The sequence below is a fragment of the Mesitornis unicolor genome, unplaced genomic scaffold (genome assembly GCF_000695765.1).
Source record: "Mesitornis unicolor isolate BGI_N332 unplaced genomic scaffold, ASM69576v1 scaffold3694, whole genome shotgun sequence".
Lineage (NCBI taxonomy): Eukaryota > Metazoa > Chordata > Aves > Mesitornithiformes > Mesitornithidae > Mesitornis > Mesitornis unicolor.
The window spans coordinates 1-20,022 of record NW_010180619.1 but is presented as its reverse complement, the minus strand read 5'-3'; the positions used below and the strand labels follow the sequence as shown (position 1 = coordinate 20,022).

Below are 20,022 nucleotides of genomic sequence, written 5' to 3'. Positions count from 1 at the left end.
TCATGCATTTAAACCGAACTTTGATGTAGGTGGAAACCTAAATGTCAGTTTAATCCAGGTATTAGTATAACTGTGTCGTAAATTGAACCGTCGTGAGGAAACCGACCCTGCCTTTTTAGATTATTTTCAGACCTAGAATGATGATGGTTGCAACCACAGCATCGCGTGACTCCCAACTGCTCCTGATGTTGGTGCTCACCTTTGTTTTGCAGGACGGACACGTGGAGGTGGCTCGCTTGCTTTTAGACAGCGGTGCTCAAGTGAACATGCCCGCGGATTCGTTTGAGTCTCCGCTCACTCTGGCTGCTTGCGGTGGCCACGTGGAGTTAGCGGCTCTTCTGATCGAGAGGGGAGCGAACCTGGAGGAGGTGAATGATGAAGGGTACACTCCTCTCATGGAAGCTGCCCGGGAAGGTCACGAGGAGATGGTAGCCTTGCTACTGGCGCAAGGTGAGATCGCTGTTGTTTCTTGAGTGTTCGTTATGAAGAATGCAGTGTTGATCATTTGCCGTGAGGTATTTTGAGCTAATTCCTCTGTAGCGTGTGGCTCTCGTTGCTGTAACTACAGAGCAAAGCTCAAACCCCCAAACCGTTCACCTTCCTACCCGATGTCTGCTCAGTTAAAATAACAGCTCTTTTGTTTCCTAGGGGCAAATATAAATGCACAGACAGAAGAAACGCAGGAAACGGCTCTTACCTTGGCGTGTTGTGGAGGGTTTTCTGAAGTAGCCGACTTCCTTATTAAGGCAGGAGCTGATATAGAACTTGGTTGCTCAACGCCGCTGATGGAAGCTGCTCAAGAGGGTCATCTCGAATTGGTGAAATACTTGCTGGCGGCAGGTATGCGTGCAGTGCAAATCATCTAGCGCACAGATATTACAGCCTCCATGTCCTGTATGATTTAGAAGATACCTGGGCTTGATGGTGGCAGTGCTGGAGCACGAAAATATGTTCTCAGATAGCCTAGCAAGAAGGAAAAAGCCGATTTTCCCCTTATTATGGTTTTATACTGTGAACAGAGGAAAGTGCCTCGTGGAGCACTGGGTTTTGTTGTTCCATCAATGTTGATTAGGAACATTGTTTCCATGTTTCCAGCTAACTGCATTTAGGACAGTATGTTAGTCCAGATAAAGCTTGTTTTTACATGTTGCTCCTGCTTTGGCTGAGCCTCATTATCTGCAGTCAGTCTCCCTGAATAACCAGCACTTTAGGAATTGTGCCCTGGGAAATAGCACGGAAGACATATTCTGGAATGTGCTGCATTTCTGTGATGCATGAGTTTTATTATGACATTATAGGGCAGTAAAAACTACATCTTGCTGGAGCCGGGGGAAATGACACTTCCATGTTCATCTGTCAGTTTAAAGTTGGTAGAGACTTGAAGTGTAGTGCTTAAAATAATAAATTAATAAAAAGGAGCTGCATTTTGGAAATCTTCCTTGTTATGGGAGGTGATTTATTTGTATGGCCTTTTCTACAAGTAAGCATAAAATGGTCTGGATTTGTAATTCTAGAAAGCAATGCTCCCTGCTCACCGAGGGACAGTAACAACTGCGTCTTTGTGCAGTGACACCAGCGTGTGACACCCGTCACCGGCTCCCTTGGAACGCTGCTTGCGCTGCACTTCTGATAATGGAGGAAGTTAATTGAGGAGCCTTGTTTTGGCTTCAGGGAGGCTCTAAATATATCTTACACCTTGAAAATAAGAAAATGGCTAATCACGTTGGCATTTTTGGGGGGAGAATAATGCATTACATGGCAAGAATCATGCAGTTTGCATGTAGCTGGCGTGTATGAAGCTGGACAAAAATCTTTCAGCGAAATGGTTTTAAAGAGCAGGGAAGAAATGAAATGTGTAGAAGTGTGTGGTCTTGTAGTATTAACACTAATTCAGTAACGTGTTTTGTGTGGTTTTCCTTGGCATGCAGCTCCCTATCAGATGGAGAGTCCAGAGAACTGCCTGGGTTCACTTTATTTGTTGTAACAACTGAAATCTTCATGGCTGTAGAGGGAGCGTAGGAGTAAGGGAGCACATAGGTTTAAGTGCTTAGATTGCCGGTCATGCTTTTCCAAGCCTTGGCTTATCTGCTTTCCTCAGAGGGTTTTTACTACAAGAGCAGTTTTTACCGTGAGAGCAATGCCTGTGGGCTGTGGACGCTGCTGGTCAGCAGGATACGGCTGTTGTCACAGCTGAAGTGCCTTGATTTTTGTGGTGATCTGATCCGAAATACTTGATGAGGAGATGTCCAATAAGAAAAAACTCATCTTGCGTTTCTAGGAGCGAACGTTCACGCCACCACAGCGACAGGAGACACAGCCCTGACCTACGCCTGTGAAAATGGACACACTGACGTTGCTGACGTGTTGCTTCAAGCCGGTGCGGACTTGGTAAGGCTTCTGCTGCGTCTCGTGGGGAAATAGTTTGGTTTCAGCTGTGTGCCAAAGCTTATAGAGGAGGAGGGCTATTTTAGCAATTGAGATTTATAGGTGAGTGTGAAAAGAGGCATAAAAACTTCTTTAAAAGCTTGCATATTCTGTTCGGTCTAAAAAATATAGAAACTCTCACTGGGTGATCTTTCATCCGTTAGGTGAAAAGTTGTAGCTACAGCTTAAGCTTGTGACAGTTGATTCTTTTATTTCAGCATCATCCATTCGTTTAACTGTTTAGCAGGATGCATTTCTGCACTGCCTTTATTCATTAAGCTGCTTTATTATTCCCAGATTCTTGTGGATTAGACTCTACATGCTCCACTGTTCTGAACTTAAAATGTTTTAGTGTTAGGAGCTACTGCTTCTCTGTTTTAGTTTTAGTTTCTGAACGCTGTGGGTCACTTAACTTTTTAAAACCACAACACAAAAACCCCCAAACTAAGCAATACCTTTTCAATGCCCAGCATAATGTGATCTCTTCCCTTTGTTCCAGAGCCCTTTTCTTTCATGGATCTCTTGGTTTTAGCACATTGCTTTCACAGTGTTTATTGTCTGTAATGCATTTTGTCATAACGAAGTTCCTTACATAATTGTCTTGACTTTTCTCATATTATGTAGCAGGACACCTAAAACTGCCTCTCCAGCAGCTATGGGGATGTAATGTTTGGCTTTTAAGCAGTAAAAAGCAAATAATATGTTAGTTTTCTAAAGGAGTTCAGGAGCCTTATGTCTAATAAAGCATAAGCAGGGAGGATTGTTGTCTTGGTTTTTCTCCCACTATTCTCCTTTCTTTTTCCACACACTCTGCTTGTGTGGGGTTTTGGTTTGGATATTTTGTTCCTTTCAAATAATAATGCTGGAAAATGTGAATCGAACCTGATAAATCAACATCCTAATGAAGTAACTTAAGCTTCAGTCTTAAGTACTTTATTTTTTAAATTTATATTTACAAATATAAATAAATTAATGCTGTAAGTGTAAATTAATAGTACTTCCACTCTTCTTTGTGTATATACTTTTTTCAGGCCTTATTAATTCTTCTGCAGTGAAGTTCTGCACTGTATGTTCCTAGCAGGGAGGACAGTCGTGTTCACGGGTCTGTGTGTGTTGTGGGGTTTTTAGCACACTTATTGCCCTTTGCTCAATTCAGTGGTGGGCACTGAGCATCAGCCACTGGAGTAGAGGCAGCATAGGGTTTAAGGTATTTAAAAATGTATTTACTTGGTTATAAAAAGGTATAATCCATGAAGCATCTCATAGTGAGGAGCAATGCCTGAAACAAAAACAATATAAATACTATGCATGAGCTTTTAAAAACATCCAAGGGTTGCTGCTTAAATGTCACTTCAGATTATTAGAGTTGTATCATTCTTACTTGTTCCCCTCATCACTGAGGTGGGCAGTGCTCGTGGCCTTTAGCATCTTTATCTGATCAATATTGCTGAGAAAAACCTTGTGCCTTTTGTTTCACTGCATTTTCTTGTACTGCCAATCAAACCGGGGAGCTGTCAAGAAAAACACAGCAAGGAAGCGAAGGAAAATTGCACATGAAAGGGAGACTTGCCATATAAATCTGCCAGTTTAGAATTCTGATTGGAAGTAAATGGGGAGATGCAGTTAACGATGCTTACGACGGCTGCCTCAGGTCTGGAGCAGTTTCCCCTCAAACCTCTGTGCTGCTTTGCTTCATTGGAAGTTGGAAGCTCTTTTGAATAAATGTCTTTGCTGTTGTTCTGAGGAAGGTTTCTGAGGGGCGTTGCCTTGCTGCTGGAGTACAAAAAAGCTGCTTTGGCAATACCATGGGGGATTGCTCTTCTAGAGGTCACTTTTCATTAGGAATTCAAATGAAGTTGGATGATTTCACTGTGTTGTCCCAGGGAGTCTGTGGTGGAGTAGGGCATTGAATGCAGATCTGGACTTAGACTTCTGGTCAGTCTGTCTTCAGTGGTTAAATATTAAATTTGCTCTCTCTGGTGTTCACACACAGCCAATCAAAGTACATCTCCAGTTACTCTGATTTCTTTCCTTCTCCATCCTGCAACTTCAGTCTTCTCTGTGATTGCTTCACTGCCTTCCAGAAACCTCCTTTCTACCCGAGGTTTACATCCCAGTCACTGAGGAGCTGTACGTACACCACCTTACCCTGCTGTGGAGCAGTCCTTTTTGAGGAAAGCACTGGTTATGTCTTAAATGGTGAAACAAAAGAGGGCTGAGGGCTGTTCTCTGATGACAACTGGCACCTACTGCACGTGTCTGTGCTGTGCAGTGCTGGGCCTGGGGCAGTGTCCCTGTGGCTGTAAGGGTGTCAGTGGCTACGTTACAGATCACCAGAGTGGTGGTTTCATAACTGAGCACTGGGAGCACACATGGGCCACCTCTGGCTTGTGGGGTGAGGTGCTGAAGGGGTTCTTGAGGTGCGAGGCCGCTGAGATAAGCACAGATGAGCTTGGTGTCACGTTTTCCATGCTGCCTGTTGGGAACAGCCCCTGTGACCTCCTCCCATGGTGTTCTTGACAGCAGCAGCTCTGTGCCAGGAGTAAGGAATAAGCAGTGAATGACCAGCGATCCCATACCCAAGCTCGTCTCCTGGCCCTGTTTTATTTCCCTGTAGATATGTAGCCACTGCTGGATTTTGCTGCTGTTACTTTCTTGTTTTGTGAGCCACCTGTGTATTCTGTTTTCTTCCAGACCGGGAAAGAAGGAGCATAGTTTTTGAGGATTTTTCTTCTCTCTCGTTCTAGATTGAATTCTAGCATTCAAATGCTCCTGAATTAAAGGACCAATAAACACTGGCTGTCAAGATCCGTGACTATCAATTCTCCCATTTCTTCCCAATTCAGAGCCTGTATGCTGTCATTTGGAAATAATATAATCTGCTTTAAGACCTCAAATCTTTATTGGTTTCTCAGGTCTCTCTTCAACTGCCAGGAGGTCAGGACTGAGTGGGATTTGAGGCGCAGACTGAGACTGCACGTGTGAAGGGAAGCCCCTTCCGTGCTCTTGAGAGCTCTGTTAGCCACGTTCCTCAATGAGTTTTTATAAGAACCAGGAGAACTAAAGGAAAACGATGGCTGAGATGAACTTCCCTCAGTCTGTGTATAATTTTTCCTTAAAAGCCTGCAGTGGCAAGTTGTATTAGAAAAGAACAGTGTCGGAGTACGCGCTCATCTGTTTCTGTCAGCTGGGGAGCTGCTCAGTCGTGTGTGGTATTTTGATGAATTTGTATCTCCTCATGACTAATTGTTTCTGAAGTCTGGCTTGCTACCAATTCTTCTGATGCTTTTCTGATGCCCTTCTTCACGGGATCTGTCTTTTCCATGTCCTTACAGGGACAAAGTTGGCCTGACAAAATCTGTAGCTAAACGAGCTTGGCAGGCCTACACCTTTCCTTGCTAATGTATGCATTTTGAAATCTGCTTGCCTGTGCCAAGTATATGAATGACTTAATATGAGGCGCATCTGAAGACTTCAGCCTGTGATCCCATCTGTGCCTTCGTTGCGTTCTCGCTCCTTTATCGTCTGCAGGACTTGGGGCTCTCAGGGGCTTGGTCTGAGCTCCTGCCGTTGGCCCCAATGTAAATTTTACTCGTTTACCAACTTCTTTATGGGGTCAAAACACCTGCTTTAGACTTGGGGTTTAATAGGAGTAAAATTTGAGATTGGAACTCTGACATCTGATTTGATAGAAGTATTTTTTTCTAAGCGGTGGTATGATTTAATACCTTCAGGATAAAATAACTGGCACTTCAGTGCTACAGTTATTTACCTTTAAGCTATACACCTTTCTATAAGCTCTAAGTGCCTGTTGGGATGTCTGCTCCCTTTTAGTGTAGAATCAGACCTGGATGAAATCCTGCACACTGGAGGAAGCGAGGCTGCTGCTGACAAGGTGGTTGCATCTTTGCCTGTTCCAGTGTAGCTGAAAACCAAAGAGAAATTGTTCTTGTTTTGGACAGAGAGAAGATCCCGGCTTTTCTCAGCTGGGAAGTACAGAAAAGAGTTTTAAATAGGGATTTCCTACTCTGGGCTGCCTTGCAGCTGTACGTGAGGATCTGCTGCCCAGGACAGTTAATCTGGTGATGGAGTTTACCTTGGTACATGGGTGCTTTTATGCTGAAATTGAGAGATGGAGGAGAACCCCTGAGGGCAGCTTCATCCTTGCATTCTTCTCATTTTACACTGCCAAGCTCTCCCTAAAGCTCTTTATACTTGTTAAAATTCCACACGTGGCTTTCCTTAAAAGCCTGAAACCGGCTACCTGGCATCCACAACACTCCAGTTGCAAAAAGAATTAAATACAGGCGTGCCAGACTTACCTCTTGATTCTTCCTCTGCGACAGAGTACTCTTACAGACAGATGTTCTTGCCATTGCAGAGGCTGGTGCTGATAACATCCTCCACGCTGTCGCAGCTCCTTTCCTCTGTGTATGACACACCACGTGTCTGATGCAGTGTGCACAAGGTGGCATTTGAACACCTCCAGAAGTAGCCAGTGCTTCATGGACTGGAATGAAACCAGGCTGGAGACAGCTTATGTTGCCATTACAGTCAGGGGTCTCAGAAGCTGTCAGGTTTTTTCCACGCTGTTTCTTAAACCATCAGGGGAAGGTCAGGGATTTCAGGTCTTCAGACTTGGCCCTCAGTCTTCTGCAAATAAAGCAGAAGATTGCAGCACATGTGAAGCTAATTTTTGCAGTGAACACCTTTTGGATGCAGTGTTGCAGGCTCTGAATGGTACGAAGCCCAGTGAAATCCTCTCTTTGGCCTGCAGTGAACAAAAACTCACCTTGTGTTGAAGGAGATGCTGTGTGTGACCTTGGTGCTCTCTTGATGAGTCTGAGTGGCCTGTGGTAGGGCTCTTAACTGGCGAGAGCTGCATTGCTTGGTCTTACTTTGCGCTTGCTTGCCTAATTCCAGCCAAGCGGCGTTTTCAGCCGATGGATCTGATCCAGTTCAGTTCACATTCCAGGTCTTCATGACCAAGAACATCATTTATTTGTAGAACAAGAGCCGTGAGTTCTTCTTTTTCCTTCCGCAGGACAAGCAGGAGGACTTAAAGAAGACTATTTTGGAGGGCATAGAGCCGGGCAAGCATCAGGTGAGCTTGGCCTTTGATGCTTGTAAGCTGCAGCCTCAGGATACATGCTAACACAAGCATGGCTTTAAGGCATCTCAATTTCTTTTAAAATGCAAAGACTCGCTGTGTAGACCAGACGTGTCATCCTTGCCCTGCGTTTTCCCTTCTGCTGGGTTGTCTAAACCCCTATTTTTAAAAAGCACTATCTCAGCCTTCACAAATGCAGCAGGATGGCTCACTGAGTCTGTTTAACCTGGCAGTACGTCTCCAGCTTCCTGTTAGGTCTTCCCTTTCCAGATATTTACTTTTAATATTGAGGCCTGCTTGAGTTTTTAGGTGCCTCTGGTTTGTTCCCTATCTCAGGAAGGTTATCTGGGACAATTAGCTGGTGACTGCTAGAATGCCACATGTCTTGAGTCCTGTGTTCAGTTCTGGGCCCCTCACTATAAGAAGGATGTTGAGATTCTGGAGCGTGTTCAGAGAAGAGCCACAAGGATGGGGAGGGCTCTGGAGAACAAGCCTGATGAGGAGCGGCTGAGGGAACTGGGCTTGTTTAGCCTGGAGAAGAGAAGGCTGAGGGGAGACCTCATCACCACCTCCAACTGCCTCAAGGGAGCTTGTAGAGAGGTGGGTGCTGGGCTCTTCTCCCAGGTGATGGGGGATAGAACAAGGGGAAACGGCACCAAGCTGTGCCAAGGGAGGTTCAGGTTAGAGAGAAGGAGGAAGTTCTTTACTGAGAGGGTCGTCAGAAGCTGGACCAGGCTGCCCAGGGAGGTGGTGGAGTCACCATCCCTGGATGTGTTTAAAGAGTGGGTAGATGAGGTACTTAAGGATATGGTTTAGGGGGTAGACAGGAGTGGTTGGACATGATGATCTCAGAGGTCATTTCTAACCGAGCGATTCTGTGATAGGAGTTCAGTCTTGAAAATTAGCAGAGTGGCATAGCATTAAGAACTGTATTGTTTGGCTGCTGTCTTGCAGCAAAATCCATGCCTAAATCATTCTGCTTAGAATTACATCTAGATTTCCATTAAGTATTCACTGTTGTCATGGATGAGAAGAGAGGCTTGTTAAAGAACTGAAGTGAGCAGTTGGACCTTTACTTTGAAAATGCACATTTTGTTCTAGGACTTTTAAATAACAGATGACAGTGGAAGGAAACTAAAAGAATTTATCTTAGTGAGTAACACTTGCCAACCACGAATACTTGTGAGTGAAGGAGAATAATGGGGATGCGGGGGGAACCCTTATGTTAAGAGAGAACTTAGAATCAAGAATAAAACCACATCAGATAATGTGAACTCTTCCCTGATTTGGGCAATGCTCTCGCTTTCCCCTTCCTTCCTGTCTGGTACCCAAACCTACAGAAAATTCTCCTGGGGTATTTCTATTCAAGCAGAATTGGAGGAGAGCGCAGCCCTCGGGTGCTCGGAGAATGGCTTTGCTGGTCAGAGCTGGCGTAGGTGCTCTCCTCTGCACCTTTCTGATGGTAATAACCGCAATATTGCAGCGAGGACAGACACAACACTGTGCTGAGTCCTGCAGTGCAGATAGCTGGGGAAATTGGCTTTGGAGATGAGCGCTTCTCGCTAGTTTTTGTCCTTAAAAAATAGGTGTCTGCATGTACTTCATCTTAATACAGGGATGAAACACATTGGAAAGCTGATGGAGGCTGCTTTTGGACAGCTTTTGTGCTTTCTGTCCTGATTTTGATTATCTACTGCAGCTAAAAAAGAAATCTTTGAAATCTGTGGCCATTCTGGGTAAAGAGGATGCAAGTAGGCAAAGGCACTGCACTGGCTCAGCGGCTTCTTTTGGCTTGTTCAAGATGTTTTCCCTTAAAGCTTGAGTTGATGCTATCTGCTAGCCTTTATTAGGGCTAAACAGAGTGCTGAAGTCATAGAATTAATTGAATCTTAAAATAAAATACTCATTTCTGTGTTCTGTATTCGAAAAATACCATGAGAAATGCAGTAACTGTTGAAGATCTGCGGCAGGTGGGCACACAAATGGTTGGGTTTGGCCGGCCCGCCGATGTGTGTGGTGCTGCACACATTTGGAGTGTGCAGTAGCTGAGGAGCGAGTTCTGCCTGCTCGATGAAGCGACAGTTGGTTCAACCGGGCAGAGTCGCTGCATTGCATTTCAATGAGGAAGCCTCCTGACATCCCTGCTTAAGACTTCACAGTGAAGTCTGTTAGGAATAGAAAACGCTGCGGATAGCGATCTCTTACTGCTGGTTCGCTGAAATGCAGGGCAGGGCGGCTTTTTGCTACCTCGAATATGGCTAAGATGACCTCGAGGTAATTTTGCTTCTTGCCGTTGCATCAAAGGGGATTCAGAAACGTGTGTGAGACTGCTAGGGCAGTAATGTTCTGGTCCTGCTCAGTAGTTCTTTGCATCCATAACTGCTCTGCGAGTGATTTGCAGTAGCAGGGGTTTACTGTGCATAAGGCAAACAGCAGCATCTGGCTTTTTATGATCTATTGGCAGTGGCTGAGGAAGGAGAAACTATGCCAAATACCAGAGTAAGCATCAGAGCTCAAGGGCATGCTACTAATTCCCGCACATCATGCGGCCACATACTAACATAATTAGCATTACATGTCCTGCAAGTATTTCTGACACGCAGATGATGTAAAAGCATGCATGTATTTCTCGGCACTTAAGCTGTCATTTGCCCTGGGAGTGGAATCTGCTTTTAAAAACCAAACCAAACCAAAAGGGGTGACTTCAGTACTAAGGCTGTGAGGTTTCCTGTCTGCAGATGTGCATTTATGCATTGCACTGCCAAGTAAGCAAAGAAATCGGAGCACTAATGTGGAGCTTAAATGTGTTAAAGCAGTGTACAATAATACAAGGTTGTGTAGGTGCAGGAGCAGAGCGTTTCTGGGTTGTGTTTTCTGCATGGGCTCAGTCTCCGGTAGCAGACCCAGTCAAGAGGTTTCTCCCTTACTGTGTGAACAGAAAGAGAACTAAAGGTGCAGTGTGCAACCAAAGTAAGAGGACATAGGCAGAGTTCTCAGGAATACTGAAGCTATGGAAAGGAGTTGATTAGTTCTGTCAAACCTAATCTTGTCTTTATATTTGTAACTAGCAGCATCATCCCCTGGCAGTACTGAATGGTAGCTTCCACTGTCAGTTAGACATGCAACTGGGGAAGTAAATAGTGAATTTAGAGCTCGGCTTCCCAGCTACTTAATTTACAAAACCCCATGGTCCTGGTATGTTATGTTATTGAGCAGACTGAATATTCAGTGTGTGAATAGAAACTCTCCCAGGAAAACGATGGTCTCTCCCCTCGCTGCTGCGGGAGGGCTGGGACGTGTTAGTCAGCATTCTTTGTGGTGTTATCTTGTCTACATAGCAGGCAGATTTGCTAGTTCTGTAACTAATACAGCTGTATTCAATCCAGCATTCAGAAACTCTTAAAATTAGGAACTCATTCTTGTCACTCATTGCTTTTTTTTTGTTGATTTGTATCATCCTTTTATCTTTTCTGCTTTATTCTCCGATCCTCTTACTCAGAGGCATTTTGTGACCTGCAGAGATTGGTCTCATTTTTGATGCTGATCCTCTCCAGCGTGTTCTAAAGCCGTTGTCTGCACCTCAGGCACTATTGCAGTTGTAAAGGTCCGGCGTGGAGCGTGTGACAGCTCTTGGAGCTGTTGCACATCACTTCACAGTTATTTGGATACTTTCTGATGCTGATATTTGCGTTCAATAGTTTTCCCTTTTTGAGGAGGAAACAAGATGTTGCTGTTCGCGGGTGTGTTGTGCATTTGAACGCTAAAATAAAAAGAGGGAAGCTTCCTTGTGTGATAACAGTGAGGATGTGGTCCTAATGCTTTTTGGTGGTGGGATTCAATATTTAGGGTAACGTGAACATTGATTCCAGTCAGTTTATATTGACTGCAGTCAGCTCCTAAGATAGATCTTCTGCTGAGACAGGTAATTCTGCTCCCATCACGAGAAGGTTGTAAAGCTGAAGCGGTGGTCTGATTTTTGCCTGTTTATCCATTTGCTATTTCTTCTTTACAATAGGAGCACGAATCCGAAGGTGGGAGAACCCCGTTAATGAAGGCTGCGCGAGCTGGTCATTTGTGCACTGTGCAATTCCTTATAAGCAAAGGTAAAATACTAGATTAAATAACTAATTGAAAACATTAAAATGCCACAATTCTGCATGTTTGTGATCCCCCTTCAGAATTAATCTGGCTGTGTGTATATGAGCGTTTGTCAGACTATTAAGGGGTTTTTGGATTTCATTTAGTTCATGATACAACAAGTCACAAAGTATTTTGCTGGTTACTTTTCCTGCTCTGATGTATGGGTTAATACCTAGATTTGAAATACAGCAAGTGTTTTCAGTTTCTTAAAGAAAGCCCTCCCTCCTTCAGAAAAAAACACCTCCTGAAGTGCTGTCTGAAGCAGTAAACCTGGCACCGTGTAGCGATCCTGATAGTGCTTACAATGACAATTCACAGGTTGAGCTTTGTACGCCACAAGTGTTCCCTCTGTCTACTACTGACCGGGCCCGCTCTTGCTGTCATTGCTGCCTTGGCTTGACGAGATGAGGAGGGTGATGTGTCGAAGCCATCAGTTATTCAAAATCCCTTGCTTTTACCCTAGAAGTATTTATGAATTAGGAAGATTAGATAAGTTTAATCTCTATTCCAGACAATCGATACTTTCTTTTAAGTAGATCTTCCTTGTGTTTAACTCTGCGCTCTTCTCTTTCCAGGTGCCAACGTTAACAGGGCCACAGCTAACAATGACCACACCGTGGTGTCGCTGGCGTGTGCGGGAGGTCACCTGGCCGTTGTTGAGCTCCTTCTGGCTCACGGGGCAGATCCTACTCATCGGCTCAAGGTATTCACTTAAAAATACGCGTTCATCACGGGTACTGAAAGAACCTCATAGCTGATTTAATGAATTAGCAAATGTGCAATTCAGAATGGTTTAATTCATATCTTGTGCTGCACCAGGTGGCAGGATTTGTCTTATGACTTCTTATTTCCAAAATCTCACTTCAGGATGGCTCAACAATGCTCATTGAAGCCGCCAAAGGAGGACACACAAATGTTGTTTCTTACTTGCTGGATTACCCGAACAACGTTTTGTCGGTTCCTGCGGCAGACTTGTCTCAGCTCACGCCTCCATCTCAGGATCAGTCTCAGGTAAAGCACAAGGAATGCTTAAAAAAATATCACCAGGAATGTTGCAAAGAAGCACTTCATTAGCAGTTAACTTCTGAAGTTGGTTTAGATGTGAACATATGGAGGGAAAGGAATTTTTAAAAGTCTACACGTTTGAAAATGGCAGAGTGAGGAAGTCGATTGGTGTTGTCTGCAGTGTCCTGAAGAGCACATGACATTTGTTCCCTTTTCTGTTCCTTACACAGCATAGTCCCAAGCCGAGTATCTCAAAAGAGTATTATTTTCATGTTATGTTTGCTCAGTATTATGTTTAACAGTTCAAAACCCTTGTGACAGCACGAAGGGAAAATCTACTGCGTAAATTTAGAATTCTGCAGGCTGGGGAAGCAGCTTTCCAGTGGAGTTCGCTGATTAAAGCCGCTTTTCCAACCTGCATGGCTGGGATTTTGTGAAGAGTAACATAGTTAACTTTGATGTATTATCCACAACAAAATAGCATGGGACAGGTCACACCAAGAGGCAGCATAGCACACACATACACTGTTTGGGAGGAGCAGAATGGAGTTCTGCTGTAGAAAAGTGTCTTTGTATTAACACTTCAAGATCTGATCCATGCAGAAGGTTGGGGTTTTAATGTGTGTGTGTCTGTGGGTTTGTTTGCAGGTCCCACGCGTACCGGTGCATACGCTGGCTATGGTCGTACCTCCCCAGGAACCCGACAGAACCCCCCAAGAGAACTCGCCACCTCTCCTGGGAGTGGTGAAAGGTCAGTATGCAGCCACTGGGAGGGCAGTTTGGACACGGATAGGCTGGGGACAGTTTTATCACAGCTTCTGCATAGCGTAGGCCACTCCATCCATTCTTGAACACCTCTATTGAAGTATAACTTCCAAGTATTTTCTGTAGTGCATAGCTTTTGCTTATTTTCTTGTGTTCTACAGCATAGTAACACTGGGTATTCTCATTTTATTATGCTATGTTAATTTATTAGAGTTATCCTTAATCTGATTTTTTTTTTTAAAGAAAGTGGTTATGGTAACTGCCATAGTGCAGACTGATCAGAAACACTAAAGAAACTCTAGGTGTGGCGTTAACTTCTGAATCTTGAACGGTGGTCATCTAGTATAGTTGCAACTATTATCCGTGAACCGGACATATCAACTTCATTCTGTTCCTGCGGTAGCAATCCAAACATGTTGGCAGCATAAAATGCCATCAATGCAGATCTACTTAGAGGAGAATTGTTCTTGTTTTAGTAATAACTCTTGTAAGTGATCGCAACGTCAGGGTTTTTGCTTTGAACGTGGTTGCACTGACTGGTTAAAACTATTTGCAGTCATTTAATGGCAAATGTAGCAGTTCTTTTCCAGCTATGGATTCTGTACCAAATTCCTCATGTCTAGCTCAGAAAGAAGCAGATTCTCAAGTGGAAAGTTACAGACTGCAACTCCTAATGATTTACAGTTTTGGATGAGGATAATAAATCTGACAGTTTCCAAAGCTCTGTTAGCAAGCTTGACTTAATGCCTTTATTGTAGAAGTGTTCAGTGCTTCCTAAAACAAACAAAACCAAACCCCCAGGGGCACAAATGGAAAGAGGAAAGACAATGTGTACCTGATGGTATTCAAGCTTGCAGCCGTGACTCTCCCCATGCATAAATGCCATGCGTGTGACTTCTCAGATGCAGTTACTGTATCATCTTCCTCGGATGTGCAACGCTTGATATTTGGGATTTCATAAAAATGAGTGCCAAACAGATGAAAAGAACGTGCAGCTTCTGGTTCAAATGAAACAGCAAAAAGCTCAATACCAGCATGTGTGCCCTTACAATTAAATAAGTAAGCATTCGTACTGCAAGGTGCGTTAGCGTTCTGCAAGCACATTTCGTGATGCATGGGGGTCGATGAGAGATGAGTGGATACTGAGTCAGGAGACTGAAGTTATAAGCTTAAAATCTCATTTAATCAAATTCTGAAAAGTGAATAGTCGATTGGCACAGAGAGCTCTGGTTGTTCTTGGTGTCCCAGGACACGCTTCATGCGTGTCTGATACTAATCTGTGATGCATTGCGAGAGGTGGAGCGATCCAAAATGTGTCACTGGGCTGACTAAGCAGTCTTGCAATCTCTGTGTGCAAAGCTCTTGTGCATCTCCAATCTTTAGGGGAAAAAAATGGTGTTTTTGTGATAAACGCTGTGTGATCATTGCAGTGCTCCCACTCTGCTACTCTCAACTGCAATAGAGTTGATGTTCTCTGCTGAACTTCCATTTTTAACTTGTTATCCACACGTGGTTTTAACGTACCAGGCTCTCATTGATAAGACTTCTTGGGAGGCGAGGGGCAAAAGAGGGGGTGAACAAAGAGGTGTTCGTTATATCCATGGGAAGGGGGAGCAGTTTTAAGTTCTCATGTACCAAAATTGTTCATTCCAGGGAAAGCAAATTTCTTGCCTTCACGGTTAGAAGTAGCCCCGTAATTTTTTGTATAAACTCTAACGTACTTGGAGGATGGAGAGGAGCACTTCTGGCCTCCTTAACCTCAGCGCAGGCTGGCTTTTCAGGAGCTGCGTTAGCTTTGCAAGAAATGCAGCAGTAACAACTTGTTTCCTGAAGAGTCCTTGGCAAGTCGAGTGTAAAACTAGAACACGCTCATATGGTATTGTTATGGTTCAGATATGCTGTGAGGTTTTTCAAGAGGAATTTGTGGTCTAATTTTGAATTACATCATCATTCTTCAGTGAAGCTAAAAGGCATATGGAGTAGTTGCCATTTGAATAATTATTCTGGCACAGGATTTACTATCAATGTTTAGCAGCTCGAAGGGAGGAACGTTTCGGAGCTGACAGTGGATCCAGAGAGACTCGGGTAAAGATGGGACCTCCTAAAGAGCTGAGGAAAAATCAGGTGAAAGTAGCAGCAGAATTAATTCACGGGACTGAACAGACGTCAACTCTTACGTGCTCAGGAGGGAGTGTTTTTAGTGCACTACGCTTAGCGTGTGTGTGCTGTGCCCACGTGACAGTGAAACCCCAGGGCAGTTCAGCTCTTTCATGGGCAGAGATCCCTTCCTTGGCATTTTGTACTTGCTCTGCCCTCTGCTGCAGCAGCTCAACACAGAGGATTTTGGCTGGAAAACCCCAACGTGCTGTTTCTGCAGGGTCTCCTGCTCCACACTGCAAGGGCTGTAAAGCTCCGAGGCTCCAAGTGCCCTCCCATCTGGTTCCCTAGGGTGAGGGGGTCTCAGTACCCTGCACGTGAAATGATGGAAGAAAACGCTGTTGGATTTCCTCAGGAAATCAGCAGTGTCACAGCGCTGCCATTGATGATTTTATCTGGTTTGTAATGCACACCAGTGTTTAATACGAGTGGGATGCGGAGCCCCAGCGGTGTTTCTGGTTCTGCCGTAGGGTGAGCCTGGTGAGTGCAGTGGCTACAGACCAGGACTGAAAAACAACGTGCAGTGCAACCAGGGGATGCTCAGGATGTCTGGAAAGCAGCAGGGTTGTTGTCTTAGTCAAAATATTTGAACTCTGAGGTGTTTTTAAACATGTCAAAATCGAGAGTAGACTCCTTTTGGAGACTGAGGTATTTCAGTTGTTTCATAGGTTTTTCTCCAGATCTGAAACTGTGCTTGCAAATGAACTAATTTGCCTTAACGGGGTGCTTAAAGCCTATCAACATGCTGTCTTTACATTTCCCCACTGTTTTAAGATGGGCAGTAACTTGCAGTGTTTCTCATTTGGGATGCATGGTTTTATAGAATTCCCCAAGGTCCAGTAGACTTGTTACTCACCCGAAAGCTGCCCACATCTGCTTTGGATCCCAGAGGAGACCAGACTTCCCTTAAATTTAAGCAGTATTTTTTGGAATCTGTAAGCTTTTTAAGTTAGGCCTTCAGTTTACAGCATCCCTGTGCTGAATCCAACAGTCTGGCTTGGAGAAAGGAAAGGAAAACAAACTGTGTAGCTTCAGTAGCTACAAATTCAGTAAATATTCTTCTACTCCAATATCTGCCTTTTATGCCTGCTACTGCGTTACGTACTGGCAGAGATCTCGCATTGTGTGATTGAATTGAGGTAGGGGCCAGGGTAACAGCAGCACTAGAAAGGTTTTATCGTTCTCATTGAGGTGAAGGCATTAAGAAGCGAGCTGATGTTCTTGCTTTTCTATTCTGACTCCTTTCTGACTTCTCCACTGCACAGTCCAGCTGCCTGTTTGTTATTTCGTGTTGGGAATTTTGTACTTGGGAAGAAGACTAAGACGGGAAAGTAATTCCAGTTTTTGAATGGCGGAAAACTGAGTTAAGCTTGGCTTGGTTTGAGCCGTGCAACCATTGCCTGTTGGGTACCAGCACACCTATTCCCTGCGAGTTTTCCATAGAAACACCTGCAGCAGTGGTAAAGATTGGCAAAAATACTGCATGGTTCACAAGAGGAATGTAGTGAAAATACAAACTCATCTGATCATTCAGCCCTCCACAAATCATCCTGTTCTTCATGAAGAAAAAACCACTTTGTATTAAAAACAACGTAGCACATTAATTTACTTGAGAAAAACAGGCTATTTTTTCATTGCCCAATTAGCCAGATCATATAACGTTGTACTTTGCATTTGGTTGTTGGTTGGGTTTTTGTTTGTTTGGGGTTTTTTTGTTTTCAAGTTTTAGGTAGTATTGCCTATCAGGATGACATGGTCATTCATACAGATGTATGGACAAATATCGGTTCCTGCAGAGATGATGTATTTGTATGGCCAGATGTGTACTACACAGTTGACTCTTTTTCTTGCCATCATTTATGCTGGAAAATCTGTTGGAATTGAACTGTTTGGATGTGGATCCACTTCTTAAATTTTCTTTTTTTTCTTTAATTTAATAACTCTAGAAATTACAGAGCTGTCAACAAGTCCCAAAATTTCATCTAGTGAAAGGTATAGTATAGTATAGTATAACATAACTGTTTCAGGTGGTAGCTAAGATGAAAACCACTAAGCTAAAATGCAAGTTGTGTTGACAGAAACTTCCTGAAGGTTACAATGGATTGTAAACCCAACCTTTGGTCTTTTTAATTTTCTGAAAACACCTTAGAAATAAGTTTGGGATTTTTCCAGAACTTGGGTTGCCTGTGCCCCTGCTGTGAAATACAAAGCTGTCCTTTGGCTGTTAGCAGATGTGGATGGCACAGCTAATAACAGCCTCATTGGGTCAGTAAACTAGGCTTAGGGTTATTTTGGACCGGTAGCATCTCTCTATTCATCATGAAAGGGCATATAAATTACTGCTTTGTTGGCAGAAGAAGACATCCTATGGATTAGAAGTCAGGGCTAGAAGAGTTCCTCAAGCATCATAAGCATAATACGGTATCAGACTTGTTTGTAGGCAGCAACCCTATAAAGAGTGAATGTGTTTTAAGCAAATTTAAATGAGAAGAGTTTAATTGCTTAGCAGAGTCACCTGAGCTATACACGTGAAGGTTATTTTTCCAAACTCCTGTTTGCAGTGTCCAGGAGCTTTTTTTTTCCTGCAGTCAGAAGGCATTAGAAGCTGGTAATGGTGTGCTCCCTGTGTGTTACTGGGTGCTCAGGGGAGCAGGAGTGGGGCTTGGGGAGGCTCATCTGGGTGAACGGACTAGTGCAACTCGGGAACTTGTGAGATTATCTGCAGTGTATGGGAGATTTCCATAGGAAACATCTACCACATTTCCAGCAGAGAGTAGGAAGTCAGGAGTGGATGGGAAGCTGTGTTTGTGCAGAGCAGGTCTTGCCCCCAGTCGTGTGTTGGTCAGGAAGCTCAAGACGTGCTTGCTCTGCAGGAACGGTGGTGAAGGCTGAGCTGGTCAGGGCAGGGACCAGAACCCATGGGAATAAGAAAATACAAATATAGGAGCAGTTGGTGCTGCTGCTCACAGAATAAATTGGGAAATGGTTGTTTCCATACTCTGTGGCTTTCCTGGCGTGCCCGTAACCACTCTGGGTTTTCTGTCAACCAAACAGTTCTGTGTCCTGTAGTCACGATGACCTGAGAGTAGGTGGTACCTATGTGGCAGCATCTGGATTTCATTCCTCAAGTCTTCATTTCATCCTAAACAAGTCTTCTAAAAGTGGCCATAACAGTTGCTTTAGAGGCCATATTGACTACTTCATATTGCCAGGTTTAATTTGTAGTAGGTTGGTTGTGTAGAAGATTGATGCTCCACCAGAATGATAAATGAATAAACTAATAAAATAAAAAAAAAGTTGAAGTAATGACGATGTGGCCAATGATTGCATTTTTAAGTCTCACTGCACTCAAGTATTTCAGAAGTAATTCTATTTGAAAGCATAAAGCAGTGTCTTGTTCACACTTATTTACTAAAGTGGATGTGGTATTTTTCAGGATATTGTAATGGGAAAGACATTTGGTTAAACCAGGAAATTGCTACTTTTAAGTACTTCCAATATTATAATATTGTATTACAGTGCTCACATATTCAAAGCCACTGACAGCGTCTTCTCCACCTCTGGTTTGAAGTGGCTGTTGAGGTGTGTGTGCCAGGTTTAGCAGCTCTTTCTTCCCACCCTTCATCTTTTTCCAGTATCCCCAAAATCACAGGTTGCAGCTATTTCCTGACATGAAAAAGCGTGATCTGGACCCTGAAAGGTAGCCCAGCTAACTAATTAAAAGCTGATTAAAGTAAATCTGCGCACCTCTTCTGGAGCTTGAGAGGCCAGCTCTTCTTATGCTGATTTCTCAGCGCTGTCTCCAGAAGCTGGCCCAGTTTTCTGTGGTCATTCCCGGTCTGAGCCACGGGGAGACCACCCAGGCCCCTCGTCCCAGGCCAGGTCTCGGCACAAGGCCTTGCTTCTGCTCTTGGCTTTCTCTTGTGCTTGTAGAGAAGTTTTCCTGTGACAGACTTGTTTTCTCCCCAGGAAGGACTTAACTGAGAGGGGCAGTATTGGCACTTGATTATTTGGGAGCAGCTTTTCTTTCCTGCAGAGTGATGGGTGCTGTCCAGAGCTGCCAGGGCACGGGCGTGCGCTGTGTTAGGGTGGAAACGACAGACACGGTTACCTTAGGGACGACATTAAACACAGCAGCACGAAGGGTACCCGTGACATCTTAAAGCCAAGGATCATTTGCAGTCAGGTTACTGTAATGTTTCTGCTGCTTCAGCAGTGGGGCAGCTTAGTTTTCATAGACATCAGTTGACTTTTATTCATTTCTAACAAAGACATCGACAAGCATTTCAGAGATTTTTTTATGAGTGCAAGTATATTTTTTGAGGGAGGTCTACAAAACTTACATTGTAAGTCTCACTTCTTAAAATGAAAGGTTAACTGTAGAAACCTTTATGGAGCTAAATCCAGTTGGTGACCAGTCA

The 20,022-nt window shown here is 44.0% G+C and overlaps 1 protein-coding gene across 1 annotated transcript; it reads left to right on the top strand.

Annotated features, from left to right (window-relative positions):
* Positions 1 to 212: 212 nt before the first annotated feature.
* LOC104539558 (ankyrin repeat and KH domain-containing protein 1-like) lies at positions 213 to 13,430 on the top strand (the record flags this gene model as incomplete). Its single annotated transcript, XM_010183128.1, has 7 exons — positions 213 to 450; positions 649 to 840; positions 2,279 to 2,388; positions 11,550 to 11,637; positions 12,250 to 12,377; positions 12,542 to 12,685; positions 13,328 to 13,430. Coding segments are annotated over 7 exons (1,003 nt in total), but the record flags the coding sequence as incomplete, so codon positions are not given.
* Between the last annotated feature and the right edge of the window lie 6,592 nt (positions 13,431 to 20,022).